This window comes from Eubalaena glacialis, chromosome 1 (assembly GCF_028564815.1).
Source record: "Eubalaena glacialis isolate mEubGla1 chromosome 1, mEubGla1.1.hap2.+ XY, whole genome shotgun sequence".
NCBI lineage: Eukaryota > Metazoa > Chordata > Mammalia > Artiodactyla > Balaenidae > Eubalaena > Eubalaena glacialis.
The window spans coordinates 229,067,518-229,086,535 of NC_083716.1; the positions used below are offsets into that span (position 1 = coordinate 229,067,518).

The 19,018-nt window shown below is 40.9% G+C and overlaps 2 protein-coding genes across 3 annotated transcripts in view; one reads left to right on the forward strand and one right to left on the reverse strand.

The window, feature by feature from the left end:
- Positions 1 to 6,569, reverse strand: part of COL4A4 (collagen type IV alpha 4 chain) — a 138,716-nt gene extending 132,147 nt beyond the window's left edge. Inside the window, exon 1 of the mRNA XM_061187994.1 lies at positions 6,418 to 6,569. Within this exon, the coding sequence (XP_061043977.1) occupies positions 6,418 to 6,479 (62 nt within the window). The 5' untranslated portion in view covers positions 6,480 to 6,569. The remainder of the gene's footprint in view (positions 1 to 6,417) is intronic.
- COL4A3 (collagen type IV alpha 3 chain) overlaps positions 5,882 to 19,018 on the forward strand; it is a 142,238-nt gene continuing 129,101 nt past the window's right edge. Inside the window, exons 1-2 of one of the 2 annotated variants that reach the window (XM_061187981.1) lie at positions 5,882 to 6,485; positions 6,639 to 6,790. In XM_061187981.1, the coding sequence (XP_061043964.1) occupies positions 6,704 to 6,790 (87 nt within the window). In that variant the 5' untranslated portion in view covers positions 5,882 to 6,485; positions 6,639 to 6,703. The remainder of the gene's footprint in view (positions 6,486 to 6,638; positions 6,791 to 19,018) is intronic. The other variant, XM_061187974.1, reaches the window with a different exon arrangement.

Consider the following 19,018-nt stretch of genomic DNA (forward strand, 5'->3'; position numbering starts at 1 on the left):
GGTCAACTCATTTTATGATCTTAGTATTACTCAGGTACCAAACAGACAAGGATATTACAAGAAAACTACAGACCAATATCTTTAATGAACATAAATACAACACTCCGTAACACAATATTAGCAAAGCAAATTACATATTTATGTAAGTACAAATGAACTAGGATAGCATTAGCTATTTTTAAAAAGAGCAATAAAGTCGGAGGACTTATATTACCTGAGTCCAAGATCTGCTATAAAGCTATAGTAATAAGAACAATATGGTATTGGTAAAAAAAAAAGAGATGTGTAGATCAATAGAACAAAAAGGCCCAAACAGAGATGATCAAATGATTTTCCATGAAGGTGCCAAGGTAATTTAATAGAAAAAGTCAACAAATAGTGTTGGAACAACCCGACATCCATACAGAAAAAAATGTTAGAAAATAGATCCTTACCTAACGCCATACTCCCAAATTAACTCAAAATGGATCATGGATCTAAATGTAAAAACACTATAAAAGAAGAAAACATAGAAGAAATCTTTGCAACGTTAGCGTAGGTGAAGATTTCTCAGATAACAGGAAAAGCACAAACCATAAGGAAAAGGTTGATAAATCGAGCTTCATCAAAATAAAAACATTTGCTCTTCAAAAGACACCAATAAGGAAATGAAAAGAAAAGCCACAGAATGGGAGAAATATTCAAAATAAATACATCTGGCAAAGATCCTGTATCCAGAATATATAAGTAGCTATTATGACTCAACAGTAAGAACAACAACCAATTTTTTAAATGGGGAAAAGAGCTGAGCAGGCACTTCACAGAAGTTCTCTGAATGGTTAATAAGTACATGAAAAGATGTTCAACATCTTTAGTTATTAGGGAAATCAAAAGCACATTAACTGCCACTGTGTAACCATTTGAATAGCTAAAATTTAAAAAGCTGGCAATACCAAAAGAAGGCACCAAAAATACATGGAGGAACTGGAACTCTCATACATTGCTGATGAGAATGAAGATACAGCTACTTTGTAAAAAACCCTTTCTTTTATGATTAAATATACATCTACCCTATGGTCCAGCCATTTCGCTCCTAGGTATTTATTCAAGAGAAGTGGAAACACATGTCCACACAAAGCCTTGTACAAAAATAGTCATAGTAGCTGTATTCTAGTAGCCCCAAACTGGAAACAATTCAAATGTCCAACAGGTAAATGGATATTTAAAAAAGCGATGTCCATACAATGGAATTTTACTCAGCTATAGAACAGAACAAACTGCTGATACACATAACGTGGATCAATCTCAGTATTGTTCTGTTGAGCCAAAGAACCCAGACACCAAAGGGTACACACTGTATGTCTCCCTTTACATGAAATTCTAGAAAATGCCAACCAACCTACAGTGACAGGAAACAGATCAGTGGTTGCCTGGGAATAGACAGGGAGCGAGAGATGGACTGAAACGGGACAGGAGGAAATTTCGGGGAGTGATTGAAAAGCTCTGTATCAGGATCATGCTATTGATTTCACAGAGCGTGTGCATCTGTGAAACTCCATGAATTGTGTACTTTAACTAGGTACAGATTTTGATACATAAATTTAACCGCAGTAAATTTATTTTTAAATGCCGCAGTTACTATATTAAAAAAAATTAATCTCTGTGCCTGCCCTCAAAGGCCTTGTAGTGCGGAAAAGTAAAATACATGACACTGTTTCTGTGATATATAATAAAGGTCTGGACAGAGGTCTTCACAGAGACCATGATCTTTGACCTTTGATCTAGACAGACCAAAAGGGAGGTCCCTCAAGGTGGAGGGAATGGCAAGTACAAAGGCGTGAGGTAAAGAAGGCCGTAGAGTGAACTTGAGAAGTATGGGGTGACACAGGAGATTTTTTCAAAAGTTGACTTTGGACCACTCTATTCTATCCTAAGAAGTGTGAAATAAGCTGTAAAGAAAAAGAGGAGCTTCTGGAAGTTTTAAAATAAGCGAGTTACACGATGTATGTGATGAGCATTACTAACATTCACCAAATATTTCCAGCTCTCTTTCAGGCATGTGGTAGATTATTTCCCCATCACTTTCAAAATGAAGTGACCACTTTGGTCAATGAGATGTGAAGTAGATGCATCGAGTGTCACACCCAGGTGGCAGCTGTTAGAGCAGTTTTTGATTTGCCGCATTCTCTTCCCCTTTGGAGGAGATCAGAGAAAACTACGTTGAGTGGGAATTTCCACGAGGTTCCTGAGTAGTTATGATAAGCAGAGTCCCCTCCCCCTTTCTCACCTCCCCACACCCTGTGATGAATACCCAGTGTAAATGGAGAAGGAAAATCTTGTTATGTTAAGCCTCTGAAATATGGGGGTTGTTTGTAACTGCCCCCAAAGTAACCTTTTCTTTCTGATACAATGTGAACTTTTATTCTGACAATAACATAGAAGGTGGATTTCAAAGGAAAGAATCTGCAGGGGACTAGCTAGAAGGCTGCCATAATCCACAGATGATAAGTGCAGGCGCTGGGACAGGGGCCATGATCTTAGAAAAGCGGAGAAAGAATCTGGAGATGTAATGGCGAGAGTTGAAAATGACTCCGAGGTTGTAAAAGAATCTGAGTCTAATTGTTTTAGAGGTGTTGAAAAAGAGAAGGTTCTTGAAAGAAGAGAGATGACTAAGTGGGGAGATGAAGTTAAAAAAAAAGATTAATTTAAAATTTAATTAAGATTAAATTTAACCTTTTAAAAAGATTAAAGGAGGAGCTACAGGCAGCCTGGCAAAGTACATCACATCAAAAGCTGAGGCACATCCCTACACAGGGAAGGCTATAAAAAGATCATAAACTTTGGAAGAAGTCAGACCTGGGTATGAATCCTGAGTGAATTTGTCAAGTCATCCAGCTTCATTCATTCAGCAAATAGTAAACAACTTCATTCATTCATTCACTCATTAACATTAAAGAACACCAAAAAGTCCACTGTCCTATTGGAGTTAGCCTTCAAAAGTAGGGAAGCAAACACTACACATTTAAGCACTGTGCAGAAAACAGACATGATATTGTGATTATGAAAAGGGGGCAAAAACAATAAGACAGGGCTTGTCAAAGGCCATTACCATTTCACTTTGTTCAAAACCCTTATCTGGCACCAAATCAAAAGCAGAGATTTGTGTGTCCTTTGTACTTACAAAAAGAGAACCATCCTCACTTTCCTTTAGTTTTATCACATTTCAAGAACCAACTGGGAAACTCTCTTGACTCTAAGACTGTTTTTTAAAAATGAAAAATTCTGGTTAATTAACACCTAGTGAGCATACCAACATTGTACTAAAGCAGAGTGTATATATGTGAGGAGGTGAGGAACGGGTTTGGTTAAATCTGGCTCATAGGCAAGCCACTTCTCAAAGTTTAACACGCGGATGAATCACCTGGAGACCTTGGTGAACGCAGGCTCCAATTCAGTGGGTCTGGGCTGGTGCCTGAGATTCCTTCTGCATTTCTAACCAGCTCTCCAGGATGCCAAACCTGCTGCTCCCAGGGATGCCAAGCAGCAAGGTTCTAGATGCCTTAGGAGTCTGTTGACCTCAAGGGAGCTGGTGGAGTATGCTTGACTCTTGCCACTTTACTGCTGAGCTGAGAAAAGCATCTCTACCCTGTGCCACTATTTCTCATCAGCTTCCTTTACAAAACTGGAGAAACAGATTCCAGTATGTGATTGTTTTATGAAGACCCTGGACAAAGGACTTCTAATGGATTACTGAATTAGATTCCTACAGTTCTTTGAGGTAGGTACCCTGATTATGCCCGCTTCATAGAAGAGAAGACCCCAAGCCACATTAGTTAAGTGTGGAAAAGATTCAAAATCTAGAGTCTACTCCAGAGACCATACTCTTAACCACTGCTTCCTCCTTGCTGTGGTTACATCACAAGTTTCTTTCCTGCTCTTCTGCAGTGTTAGAAGTGACTTGCAGTTGACTGCTGCCTCCCCTTTCTAAAGTCGATAAAGCCAAGTCTGGACTTCTATCAAAATGACTTGGTTTTGGGAAAAAGCAATTGAAACCCAAATTAAAAAATCTTCTGGAATTCAGCAAAAAGAAGGAGAATTTAACTCTAGCATTGAGGGTTGTTTTTTTTTTTTGTCCAGAAGTAACGTCAGTTCATGCAAGATTGTCATACGCCTCAGAATTCTTGGACACTGTTATTTTATCAACAGAGCACCTGATGTCCTATCTAACAAGGATGGCAGGAGAAGGTTCCATAAGAACTCTCCCTATCAATGGCGAGAAGCTACTATATACCACACAGCAACATCTGTGGTCTGCGCACTCATAGGTCTTAATAAAGAGTTTAATACATGTCCTTTTTATTATTCTACTAAGAAGAGTCCCTGATTCAATGCAACTAACTGAACTATGCATGGAAAACAGTGGCTCTCAAATTTGGTTGCACATGGGAATCTCCAGAGAGCTTTAAATACAGATACCTGAGTCCTACCGCTGGGGAGTCCAGTGTAACTGGCTTGGGATGTTTCAGGATTTTTAGAGGCTCCTTAGGAGATTCTAATACACAGCCAGAGTTGACAATCACTGGCATAAAAAACAGGGGGAAGGGGCTTCCTTGGTGGTACAGTGGTTAAGAATCCTCCTGCCAATGCAGGGGGACACAGGTTCGAGCCCTGGTCCGGGAAGATCCCACATGCTGCGGAGCAACTAAGCCCATGAGCCACAACTACTGAGCCCGCGCTCTAGAGCCCGCACTCTAGAGCCCATGCTCTGCAACAAGAGAAACCACCACGATGAGAAGCCCGCGCACTGCAATGAAGAGCAGCCCCCGCTTGCTGCAACTACAAAAGCCCATGCACAGCAACGAAAACCCAACACAGCCAAAAATAAATAAATAAATCTATATATTTAAAAAAAAACCAGAGGGAAGTTTATAATATTCACTCTACAACCAAAAAGGGGGGGTGTGCGTTTCCATTCACTCGCTGTCAGGGCTTCGCCTACCTACATAGCTACATAGGTCTAATACACATTCTAATTGCAAGCAATTGTTTCTCCACAATCAGTGACCAAACCACATATTTCACACTGGGTGTGTGATGACCAACTACATCAGCAACGCTGATCCAAAGTAGGGGTTCTTAACCTGGAGATGGAATTCAGGTGGTCTGTGAACTTAGATGGGAACAAATATTACATCTCTATTTTCACTAAACTTTCCTGGAAGTTCAGCATTTCCTTCAGTTATGAAAATAGCTAACAAACCACAATAGCATTAGCAGTTCTTGAGAGTTTGCACCCACTGGTATTTTCACGTCACATTTCAGTTTTGCCGTCATCAGTACTTTGAGATTACAGTTGTTTAATAGATCTGCTGTTAGATCTAGGTATTTAGTGCAAAAATAATGATGCACCTATGTTACTATATCATGACTTCAATACTTTGATAATTTATTCAAAGTTAAACTGATTCTGATAACTGAATTATTCTAAGAAGGATCTAAATGCTTCATCAGATCCAATGTGGTCAGTGGCACAAGAAAAGGGCACGAGCCCTGCTCTGAGGACGGTGCCCTAACAAGCCAGATATTGCACGTTTGCGTCCAAGGCCACCTCCGAGAAGGGCCCTCTCAGGAGGGAGACACCCCGACAAAGTTGGCTCTTGGCTTTCCCTGCATTTCCGCAGATAAGATTTAACGTGAAAAAGCCAGTTCAACGCGACACAAAATAGAATGGATGGGCTTTCTCTTTACCCTCAGCTGCCTCTTGTTCTTGGCATTTCGGAGTGCCCAGACTGCCAGGCTGGTAACTCGAGCCTCCAAATTAATCAAAACACACAGCGCCCAGTTCAAGCCCAGGCAGACAAGCCGGGAGCCACACAAACTCTCTTCTGGTGACCCCCAGCCCAGCTCCCCCGCCCCGCCCGCCAGCCCGCGCGCCCCACCCTGGGATGCCACGCTCCCTCCACCGCCCGCGCTCCCAGGCGGGTGGCCCGGGCCCTGGGACTGCCATCGCCCAGACTGGGTCGGGGGCGCCTTACCTCGTGGGGACGCCCGCCGCCCCGGGAGCCACCTCTGCGCCTGCCCGCGCGGCGCGCACCTCCCGCCGCGCCCAATTCCGCGGGCGACTCGGCTGCCTCTTCCCCACGCTCTCACCGCCGGGTCCGGCGGCTGCCGGATTGGAGACGCGTTGAGAAGGGGAAAGAGGCGAGACGGCAGCGGCCGGGAGCCGGAGCGAGCGGGGCCGCGCGAGTGCAGACGCCCGGCGCGCCTCCCGCTTAATCTGAGCAGGGCCGCTGGCCACTCCCTCCACCGTGCTCCGCCGCCTCCACATCGCTCACCCCCCAAATTCCCCACCTCCGACTCGCAGCCCCTTGCCCCGCCTCGGCCCCTGACCCTTGGGAGCATCACCTCCTTACCCCCTTACCCTGGCCCCGCGCCCACCTGCCCCGCAGGCGCGCAGCCCTTTCTCGCCTCCTGGCACGCTTCCTGGGTCGGAGGGACATCTCCCGGTGAGTCGGCGGGGAGGGGGGACGGGGGCGGGACCTAAGCCGCTTCTTCCCTCCCTGGAAGCCTCGGTGGGGAGGCTGAGCCCTACAAAACCCGCTCCGGGCGGGCTGGCCAGGCCAGCTTCACAGCCGGGCCCCTCAACCCGCGCCGCGCAGGGCACGCGGCGGCCCGAGAGCCTGCGGGTCCCTGGACACGCCGGGACTCCGAGCGGACGCCCACTATGCGCGCTGGGACGGCGCCGAGGCCGCCGGCGCTGCTACTTCTGCTGCAGCTGGTGCTCCTGGTGGCCGCGCCCACTGCCGGCAAGGTGAGTGCGCGGCGAGGCGACCCCCACCCCGCGTCCCCCGACAGGCCGGCCGCGCCGCGGGGGCGCTGCCCTTCACCCTCTGCTGGTGGGTGCGGTGACTGCGGGCGCCAAGCAGACACCTGGGGGCGGGGGCAGCGTGGGGACGGGGGCAAGCGGGGATGCACGGGAAGAGGTGGCATGCGCGGGGCGAGGAGGAGGCTTGGAGGGCTCCCTAGGGGTCAGGGATGGAGAAAGCCCTCCAGAGGTAGATAGGTAAGGAGGGAGGTAGGTAGGTAGATAGGTAGACAGATGATAAATAGATAGATAGATAGATAGATAGATAGATAGATAGATATGCAGGCAGGTAGATAAAGAGATGTGGAAAGATAGATAATCGCCAGGGATGAGCGCTTGAGAACACGGGATATACAGACACGCGATGTCACGCTGGTGAATCAGAGCAGGCAGCATGGCCTGGCAGAGAGGACAGAGGGCTGGAGTCCCAGCCCTGCCACTTCCTAGATGTCACCTCACACTGAACTCTGACCACCCTGGGGCTCGTTTCTCCTCCTTGTCAATACTTGCCCTCAAGTGTTCCATCAGTTTTGTTGAGAAAAGCAAATGCCATCACTGAAAAGTTAATAGCACCTTAGAAATGGAACTCATGTTAGGATAAATTAAACAATCTGTCGCTGTGATTTCTATTCAAAATTTGAGAGATCCTGGATTCATTTAGATCCGCCTGTATATTTCTTATTCTTTGCGAAGATAAATCAGTGTCCTCAAAACTGTTATGACTCCTAGAGTTGACTTACTTGATTTTAACTGGTGAAAGTGCAATTTAACTTTTCAGCCGCCTTCTGTGACTTTTACGCAGAAAACTTAATCTGGGATGACAACGCAGTGTAAGTTTCGTTTCCCAGAATGATCAGATGTTTTTCAAATTTCATGATTAAGATTGTGATTGGAAATTAATAGTCACATAAATATGTGTTAACATGAAAATATTTTTCAAACCTTCAGTCACAAGAAATCCAAGTATTTTCCATTTAAGTTAAATTTTAAATTATGACATTACAGGTGAAGCTAAAACCCCCTTTGATCATCTCCACCCCGTCTAAAGAAATATATCCACTCTCACCACTTTGTGTTTCTTTTCAGACATTTTCCTATGCATTTACATATTCATATATGGACCCACAAACAATATGTGTTTTTTGTTTGTATTTTTTAACATAATCGATACCATATACCTATGCTGTATATATCCTTTTGCATCCTACAGGTCTCCCCATGACAGTATTTGAGATAGATCTACCTCTTTTCTTTTTGCCTTATTGCATTATTGTATAGTTTTCCACGATATGAGTATGCCAAAGTTAATTGAGCCATTCCCCTATCAATTTACATTTAGGCTATTTAGTGTTTTATATTCTAAAGGATTTTATAATCCATGTAATCTCTTCATGTAGTTGTAGTTCTAACAAAAATGTGCTTTGCATAGACTAAGAATGCCCAACCCAGGTAGCTCAGTACTTCTGGGCATGATGGATAGAACTCATCTAAGTCAGTATTGAATGTCTACCGGCATTAATCCAGGAACAAATCCAACAACTAAAAAAAACTAAAGGAAGTGTATGTATGTCGTGGGAAGGGCTGGGGAAGAGTTCCAGAGCAGGATTTGCACATTCTTCTAGAGTTCAAAGAAGAGGGGAGATTAGGGACGGGTGGAGAAAGAGGGGAAGAATTACGCACGGGTAAAGATCAGCCTGAAAAAGTGATCCTCTGTAATCATTCAACCTCTAGTCATACCAATTTTCAGTTATACTGTCATATTCCCTTATTAGTTTTTACATAAGAATTTTTCTGTCTTGAGTTTGGCTAAATCTTGGAGGCTTCCTGCTGATTCTACAATTAATCCATTCATATTATTTTTAACAGCACTTGAAGTAAGTCTCTGTTAAAACTTTGCTCAGTTACACAGACGATGTCATTAGAAATCATGAAGTGTACCCTCATTGTGTAGAAAAATGGAATCACAGCAAATTAACTGATAACTGGTCGGCACGGTGCCAGCATGCCTCCCTCCACGGGGTAGCTCTGACGCTGGGCAAGGCTCTTGACCTCTCTGAATCTCAGTCTTCTCATCTGTAAAATGAGGGAGTTGAAATCCCTCATGGGGCCAGTAGGTGAGGTTAATTGAGTGAGGCTTTGCGGTAGGGGGCAGTCTTCAGGGCCAGCTAATTGTTGACATTCTAGAATTCAGACTCAGTAATACCAGAATCCAGCTTTTTCAGAAATGAAGCTGGTAATCTAGTTTCCATGAGAAATCTCTCAATTTCTAAATGTTAGGAAAAAAATTAAAACTTTACAGAAGGAACAAACTCGGTATAAGTGAGAGCTAAATGTAATCTTTGGGGCATCACATTTATCATCTTTGTGCTGCACAGTTAAGGACATATTTTGCTCTAAATTCCTGTGATTTTATGTTAGCATTTCTCAAAGAAATAGTAGTGCTGTTCACCCCTTATTCTGAGTTCAGGCGGGGTGGAACTGTCCACCCACACAATTTGCTCTGAAGAGCCCTGAGTAAAATCCCTCTGCTGCTTGCCTGCAGGCATTCAGTTCCAGGCCTGGCTGTTCAGCACATCCCCAGGTTTTATAGCTATTACCAGGCCCAGCTCATCAACTTGAAACTGGGAGGCACTCTGCTGTTGCCTCAGGCAACAGGTCTGGGAGAGGAGTGAGAGGGAAAGCTCCTTCTCTGATATCTAGAGAAGGTGAGAGTCATGGTTTGAGATACCATGGTTTATCCTTCCTCTTTTTGCCTTAAAATTCCAGACAAGGCAGAAATATGGCGAGCAAGTATCAGGAGCTGAATAACAGCTGCATTTAGGGAGGAGGCTTCTCAACTGATTTGGTTTTTAAATCTAAAAAAAAAAAAATTAAGTTGAATTAAGAAACATTTCAAACAAACAGAAAGTAATGTAACAGGCTCCAATTTATCCACCCCTGAGATTAAGCAAGTATTAATAAGTTTTGACCTGTTTGTTCTCACATCTCTCCCCTTAGGAAAATAATAGGTAAATACAGAAAGTCCTACACACATCCTTTGCCTCTTCTTCCATGCATGGTTTTATATTTATACTCCATGGATATGTGTGTACGTGTGTGTGTGTTAGTAACCATAAAAAATAAATAATATTGTTTTGTGGTCCTTCAAATGTAATAAATGGTTTCACATGATACATACCTATTGACGCTTGCTTGTATCAGTCAGCATGATGTTTTTGGATTTTATCCATGTTGATACATAGAGATTTGATTTGTTTATATACATATAGATGTGAGAACTGCCACATAGTATCCAGTTACATAAATAAAGCAGTTTATTTTTCCATCTGCCTAAACGCAGCGAGTTTGTTTCCGTGCTTTCATCTTACAAAGTTGGAATTTATATCTTTGTATATGTACCATTGTGACAACTAGATTTTGAATTCCTACGTGGAATTCAAAGAGGGTTATAAGAGAAAGCATATTTTAAATTTTTTAGGAATTGTCAAATTGACTCCAAAAGGATTGTACCAACATCGTGCCAGAGTACCTGTTTCCCTATATCCTCTGTAAAACTTGGTGTGCTTAGATGTTAATGGGTGTGAAATAGGATCTTGTTTTGACTAGTGAGTTTAGGAATCTTAGCATATTTTGATTGACAGTCTATTGTTCTCTCCGAGTGAATTGCATATTTATCTTTTGTGGCCTTTGCCTTTTTGTTGCTAATTAATTAGAAGCTATTTATATATTTGGGTACTGAAATTTTGCTATTTAAATGTGCAGCAAATATTTCATTCCAGTCTTTGGTTTATCTTTTCATTTAGTTATTGGTACCTTAATGTATAATTTTTTTCACTATAATCTCAAACTTATCCATCTTTTCCTTGATTTCCTTGATTTTGTGTTTTGCGTCTTGTTGAAGAGATCCTTTCCTTCCCTGGGATTGTAAAAATGTTCTCCTACGTTTAAAAAAAATTACAGTTTAATCCTTTTACTTTTAAGACTCATAATCCTGGAATTGTTTTCTACTTCTGGGATTATAATTTTATTTTTTTCCATATAGAAAATGAATTGTCCCAACATTATTTATTGAATAGTCCATCCTTTCTCTCACTGTTTTTCAGTGTTACATCTGCAAACATGTGTACCAAGAACTCATTCATATATGATCTGTTTGTATTCTTACATGAGTCTGTTTATTTAGGGCTTTAATTTTCTCACAGTGTTTTAGAGTTTTCTGGTTTTTTGATTTCTAAGTATTTGACATTTTTTAGTGCTATTATATTATAAATGGTATATACTTTTTAAATTTTATAGTTTAACTGGTAAAGATACAGCAAAACATAGTTGAATTTTATGTTTTGACTTTGATTAAGCAACTTGGAATAGTTCAAATGCCTTTAAGGCTAAAAAGTTTCCCCCAAAACACTGTATTAGCTGCATCATACAAATTTTAATATCATTAAGTTCAAAATCTTTTCTAATGTTTTCCTTTGTCTTAGTGGTTATTTAACTGTTTATTTCTAAATTTCCAAACATACAGAAATTTTCTAGTTATTTTTTTCATTGAATTGTGGTAGAGATGATATTTTGACTTCAAAGATTTCTACGTATGTCAATTAGGTCAAGATTTTTTATCATGTTATTAAAATTGTGATACAGGTGCACATGTGTTTTTTATATATCCTACTCAGTGGATATTTAACCTGAGATTCTCTATTTTTCATCAAATCTTGAACATTCTCAGACATTTCTTTTTTATATTTCTCCTTCCTCACTCTGTCTCTACTCCTGGCATTCTCAGGATGCTAGCTGGGCCTTCTCATCTTTTCCTCCAGTTCTCCTTCCTTCTTATGTCAGATACCTTTCCTGTGCCACTCAGCTCCTCTTGGCCTCTCCTTGCTCCTGGGCTCTGGGCACTTTCTCCCCCAGTGGCCAGCTTGGCCACAGACTTCACACAGGCACAGCCTCGTGTTCCTTGAGACTCTCTTCCACGTCTTCCTGTTGCACCCCGGAAGTGCAGGGCATTAGCACCTGCAGGGCAAATCTCTGACCAGTGGGAGATGGAAGCTATTGGATAAATTCTTCTCTTCTGCCCCAGAAGAACGGTCCTAAAGTGCAGAGGTTCTCACAGCCTCTCCAGGAGACCCATCATCAGTTGTATTTGAGACCAAATTGTAGCGTATTGAGCTTTTGTTTCACGTGCTGCTCCCTCCATGCTATATCCTGTGACGTGTCCTCACATCCATCTTTCAAAGTTTGATTCTCTCTCCTGCTGTTTATAATGTTCAGTAGATTTTCAATCTACTGTAACTTTCCATAATGAAAAAGAACTCTGGAACCATTCAACAATGGCTATAACCCCAGATCTATTAACTACCAGCTTTTTAAAAATTTTTGTCTCAGTTTCCTCATCTTAAAATGGAAGTAAGAGACCCACCTCAGGATTTTATGAGGATTAAATGATTTAGCACATACAACACATACTTTACCATGCCTGTCACATAGTAATCATCCAATAAATGTTAAATATGATTATTTTTATTCATTAAATTTTAATTTCAATGACTATTCGTATTTCTAGATGTTCTTTTTGGAGTCTAAGTCTGTCTGGGGTTTTCTGACTTGTTAGGGTTTGGTTTTTTTGGTCTTTTTTGTAGGGGTTTTTCCCTCTTTTTTATGACTTTAGTCATTTTGCACTTATTTGTATTATCTTTCTGATTCTTTTTGTATGATTTCAAGATTTGGGAGTCTATCTTGTTTCTTCAGTCTGTTGACTGACTCTCATCCATGGGAAGACTATATACATGAGAGATTTGGGGAAAATAAGCCTTCTCTGTCATCACAGCTTGCTCCCAGATTGGAGCTGTCCTGCCCTGGAAGAAAAAGGAGCAAAGTAGTTCTGAGGCTTCCAGGGGATTTTCCCCATTAAGATGGACTTATGTAGTAATGATCTGGGGGGAGGGGTGCACCAAAGGTGTTTCCTTTCCTGTTCTCGGGGTCACCCTCCTCCAGTCCCCTCCTACTACCCACTTCCTCCAAACATGCTAGACTCATATTTGATGAGGTGGGGCAGGGTCAAGACCGCACAGCAAAGCCGCCAGCTTTGTCTCTCTAACCAGACTAAGGGTCTTCCTCCTTTAGTATTTCTCTGGGGTTTCAGTCCTTGGTACGTTTTCGGGCATTGTCCATGGAAAAACTGTGAATTAAATGCAATTTGTATTTCCCTTATCATTATGGCCGTGTTACCCAGAACAAAGTAATAACTGCCTAGTGTTACCTATGACTAAGGTTAACTTTGTTAAATATTACAATTGATTAAGACCCTCAAACCTATACGTGTATGAGTCTGACAGCAGGGCTGTCTGGTCTGCATATGCCCTGTGGTCCTTCAGCCATGTGCAGTTAACCACACTCATGCCATGGCCTTCAGCCAAAAAGCAGCCATCCACCACGGAGTCAAAGATTTTTCAAACATGTGGTGCTCAGAGCATTTTTGTTCTACAAAGTTTATATCCAGCCTCAGTCTAAACTTTTTAGTCATAACAGACTTTCACCATAGGTCATTTATTTCACCTCTGTTTTCAGTTTGAGAAAATAAGGAAACCAAAATTATATCAACTTCTTAACAGAATAGACATGTTCCGTATCAGCCCTACCACCACCATGGCCTTGAACTTAACCTCTCCGAATTGTCCTCATCTCTAAACATCTGATAAGAAAGCATCTTACTCCAAGTTCTACTTCATCTCACAAGATCTAATCACTGGCTCTTGTCTTCTCTAAACACCCATGTCAGTCTTCCCATTCCTCCTGGGGTTCTTTCGGTAACCGCCAATTAAGACCTCTGGCTTCAGGTACATTTTCTAGCCAAGACTGATTTAAATTATATCAGCTTTATAATTTTCCACTTAACTCACTTTCATAAGTTCAGATAAACAAACATCTATGTCCATGTCATCCAATAGAAATATACTGTGGGCCATAACTAGGAGCCACATATGTACTTTTAAATTTTCCAGTAGACACATTAAAAAAGAAAAAGCAACAGGTGAAATTAACTTTAACAGATTTTATTTATTCTAAAGATCCATAGCAGTATTGTTGCAACATGTGATCACTATTAAAAACATTAATGGATATTTACAGTCCTTTTTTCATATTAAGTTTGCAAAATCTGGTGCCTATTTTGCATTTTTAGAACCTTTCAATCTAACTACATTTCAAGTGTCTGTGGCCACATGTGGCCACCATTCTGGACAGCAAAGATCTAGGTGAATGGCATCCAGATATGAGAGAGGGTTATGGTCCATAAGGACTTACCTCTGGATGGAACACATTTTGTTTATTTACCATAAGAAATAAACATGTGGGGCTTCCCTGGCGGCGCAGTGGTTAAGAATCCGCCTGCCAATGCAGGGGACACGGGTTCGAGCCCTGGGCCGGGAAGATCCCACATGCCGCCGAGCAACTAAGCCCGTGCGCCACAACTACTGAGCCTGCGCTCTAGAGCCCGCGAGCCACAACTACTGAGCCCACGCGCCACAACTACTGAAGCCCACGTGCCTAGAGCCCGTGCTCCGCAACAAGAGAAGCCACCACAATGAGAAGCCCGCGCACCACAACAAAGACTAGCCCCCGCTCGCCGCAACTAGAGAAAGCCCGCGTGCAGCAACGAAGACCCAATGCAGCCAAAAATAAATAAATAAAAATAAATAAATAAAATAAATTTAAAAAAAAAAGAAAAGAAATAAACATGTGGCAAAATGATAAACTTTAATTAAAGACAATAAATCAGCATGGGTTGTGCCTAAATATCCATGGAACTTTTTCTCCAGAAAATTAAGAGAGTTGGCCTTGGCTACAATGCTTAAAGCGATACAAATTACCACTCGTACAAATTTAATTATAGTGATCCATTATCAAAATATGAGTAAGTTATGTGCATAAAGAATTGAAGAAACATCACAAAAACAGCAAACACTTGGCAAAAGAAATAGAGAAGATGAGAAATATATTGAAAACCATCATGCCACACCTAGCCTTTCGTCTAGACTAAATTATCACTAGAGTTCAGCCAGGTAACAGGGTGTTACCCTGAACAAGTTGCTTCCAAAAGCAAGCTAGCTTTCCTATCTGAAAATGATGGTACTGTATCTACTACAGGTAAAGTGCTCAATACGGTTCTTAGTACAAAATAAGTACCCAGCTTTTATATTCTAGCTACAGTCAATTTATTATCGTTAATAAAAGCAGGAAGGAGAGAATAGGACAGAGACACAGGCACATGGCAAGGTGCTGGGGGTAAACCAAACAGCCTGAATCCCTGGCCATGATGGACTTGGGATTCTAGTGGAATAGGTGAGAGAAACAAGAGCTCAGTAAACAAATGTGCAACTATGGATTTTGGTACCTGCTGGGAGAGAATGGGATGTGGTGATGGAGAAGAAGAGGTTCTACTGTAGCTAGTGGTGGTCGGGACCCGCCTTTCTGAGGAAGCAGCATACAGGCTAAGGCCTAAGGAAACAGCATGGAGAGTGCCTTGGGAAGCACTGAGGAATATGGTCCAGGACCTCTGGACAGTGAGGAGAGGTGAGACACTTCCAACTTTATGGCTCCTGGGTGGTCAAAGAATAAAACCAAGACCAAGAGAACTTTTTTTTTTAAGGGAGAAAAAAAAGCTGAGTTTATTTACTCACCACCACATGCGCCTGAAGGAATATGCTGAGTATTTTGTTAGAGGTGGACGAGGGATGGGAAGCAGGGAATCAGGGGCCCCAGAGAGGGCCAGCTCATGGTGGTCCTGCTAATTAAGGATGGAAAATTGCTTACTGAGTAGGGTGGGATAGGTCCACAGGCCTGTATGTAGTTGATCATGGTATGACTTTAATGTCTGCACTTAACAAATTTGTATTTTAACAAAAAAAGACACAATGCATGTGTTTACGCTACTCACAAGACAGTTGTCACATTAGTAATGGATGAGTAACAAATTCACACTGTGGCTTGGTAATGGGCCCACATGTAAAGTGGTGTGATGAAAACCTTCTTCTGCTCCTGTCTCTTCATCTTCTTCTCAACCTCACTGGGACGGGTCTAAATTTGCCAAATGTGGCTGTGAGGAGGTAAAGCTGAGCCAAAGAGCCCCTGTCTCAGCTGACATAGGCCCAGGCCAGGGAAGGCTCTAGGCCAGGGAAGGATGAAACCCAGTTAAGGACCTGGAGACCTCCTCAATCAAAGGACCAGTAACACCAGCCTCCCCTGGGTGTGGGTTAGGAAGACAGAATGTCATGTCGGGCTCCACCCCAGACCTCCCCAACTGGAATCCGCATTTTAACCAATCCAAGGGATTCCTGGGCATATTATTGTCTGAGAACTGTACCGGCCTTGATAAGGACACTGGAGGGTCCTTCAAACTGTGATGTGATTGGTGCTGGAGTGTTTCAGAAGGATGGTGACATGACCCCAATTTTAAAGATCTATATGGCTGACCCCTGGAGAAGGTTGGCTGTTCTGTCCTTGGGAACCCAGCCTATGTAAAGGTGAAGTAACCAAGCAGGAAACAAGTCTTGTTGGTGCTTTCTCTTTGGATTCTGATGCCTTGAAAATCAGAAAGAAAGGAAGGGAGGAGAACCAGTCTAGACCAGTATAGCAGTCACTCAGTCTGTCGCTGTTAATTGATTCAGGGCAGTTAATTTGATAATTATTTATGTACAAACAGAGGAAGGTTAAAAATCCAGTTCATGAAAAAAAATCCAGTCCATGGTGTAATGCTCTGTATACACAAGATCAGACTATCAAAAAATATTTCCACATATCATGGTAGGTATTATGTATGTATGTGTGTGTACATATAAATATACACACAAATATATTTAAAGAGTAGCTTATATTTTCAGAATTTTTATGTTAATTGTTGTAGGGAGATTATGGCCCCCCCAAAAGTGTAATTTTCAGGGAGACGCAAGAGGGAGGAGATATGGGGATATATGTATATGTATAGCTGATTCACTTTGTTATGAAGCAGAAACTAACACACTATTGTAAAGCAATTATACTCCAATAAAGATGTGAAAAATATATATATATACATTTTGAACATACATAAAATAGAAATAAAGTTGAGATTTAAATTTTTTTGAAAAAAGTGTAATTTTCAGAGCTATTTAAAATGTAACCATATAAAAATATTTTATTTTTCTGACAGTAGTTTTGGGGTAAGTTAGGAATTTTCCATTTTTAATCTTTAAGATTGATGTTTGTTAATTAGATTGTCTCTCTAAATCAGTTTCTTAGAGAAGTGATCCCCATATTTAAAAATAAGTTCAAGTTATTTAGAAACCTTGGGAGGTTTATCATTATGTAGACAAAACAGTCAGGTCATTGGATTTTTTTCCCACCAGCATATTTTGCTGTTACATGAACTTTTCAAAGAAAAAGTTCTACAAGTGGAAAGTTGAGAAATCTTCAATATTATCCCTTTGAATCAAATGACAAAGTATGTCTGGGAAGAGTCAACAAGGCTAATATTCATTTTCTTTGTTTAACCAGATGATAGGATAATTTTATGCTGTTTATTTATGTATGAAATTGGGAAAGCTGAAGAGTTCACATGCTGGCTTTAAAAATAAGAAGTTGTATGGGTAGTACAAAATTTGGAAAGTGTTTAAAAGTACAAAAAGAAATATAAAAATAAAAATTATCCATAATCATATTGCCCATAGATAATTACTGTTAACATTTTGGTCTATTTCCTTCCAGACTTTTTTTTTTCATTCTACTTTTTTTTCACCTAAGAATAGACTGGAAAAAGTTTTCTGAGTCATTAATTATTGCAAATATCATTTTTAAATGTCTACAGAGTACTTCATTATAGGTGGTACCGTAACTTATTTAAGTAATGCCCCTCTACTGAATATTTTGGTTATTTCCAATTCTTTAGAAATAATGCTACAATGGAACTCCTTGAAGATAAACATTCACTAAAATTATATTTTAAATAATTTTGTGTGTAGATGGTTTCTTATCAAATGTCTGATTTTGTGCTTTTCTGAGAGTTAGATGGCAAGGTGATATCATTTCTGATTTACAGATGCGGGTCTGACCGAAGAGCATTCATCAAGTCAGTGGAGGGACTGGATTTAGAATTGGGAGTTCTGCTTATTAGGGCTCTTCAGTAGGGCTTTTTACTACCAAAAACATCACAGATAATGGGGAAAGAGTGTCAGATGCCACTTTATCCATCATTTAAATAACTAAGTACTATTTGAGATAAGATTGATTTTTTATTTTTTATTAGTTATTTATTTTTTGGCCACACCGCATGGCATGAGGGATCTTAGTTACCCAACGAGGTATCGAACTCGTGCCCCCTGCATTGGGAGCACGGATAAACACTGGACCGCCAGGGAAGTCCCAAGATTGATTTTTTAAATGCTTCAGTTATGCAGAATGAATGATTCCTGACACTGCTATCCTTTTACAATCAAAACACCAATGGAATACCTTTATTTACTGAAGTATTAATTATCTTGCCAATCTAGAAAGGATTTAACCTATATCCATGTCGCTTTCCCTACTGGACTCCTTGCAGACAGGTGTCTTACCCATCTTTGTGATTCCAGCTCTTGACAACACACTTGGTATTACTGGTCCTCAATGAATGTTTTTAGAATTGGATGTACATTTTATTAACCACTAAAACAAAAAGGTTGATAAAGAATTAACAGATCTTTTAATCCTTTGGCATAAGAATAAAAATAAAGCATTATTTTTCAGATGAAATATTTTTTAAGATTATAGTACATTTATAGATATTATAACATATTGGCTATATTCCCTTGATGTACAATATATCCTTGTAGCTTATTTATTTTATACCTAATAGTTTGCACCTTTCAATCCCCTACCCCTAACATGCCCTTCTCCCCTGCCCTCTCCCCACTAGTAACCACTAGTTTATTCTCTATATCTATGAATCTGTTTATTTTTTGCTATAGTCAATGTTTGTTTTATTTTTTAGATTCCATATATAAGTGATAACATACAGTATTTTGTCTTCCTCTGTCTGACTTATTTCAATAAGCTTAATACCTTCCAGGTCCATCCATGTTATTGCAAATGGCAAAATTTCATTCTTTTTTATGGCTGAGTAGTATTCCATTGTGTATATATATACCACATCTTCTTTATTCA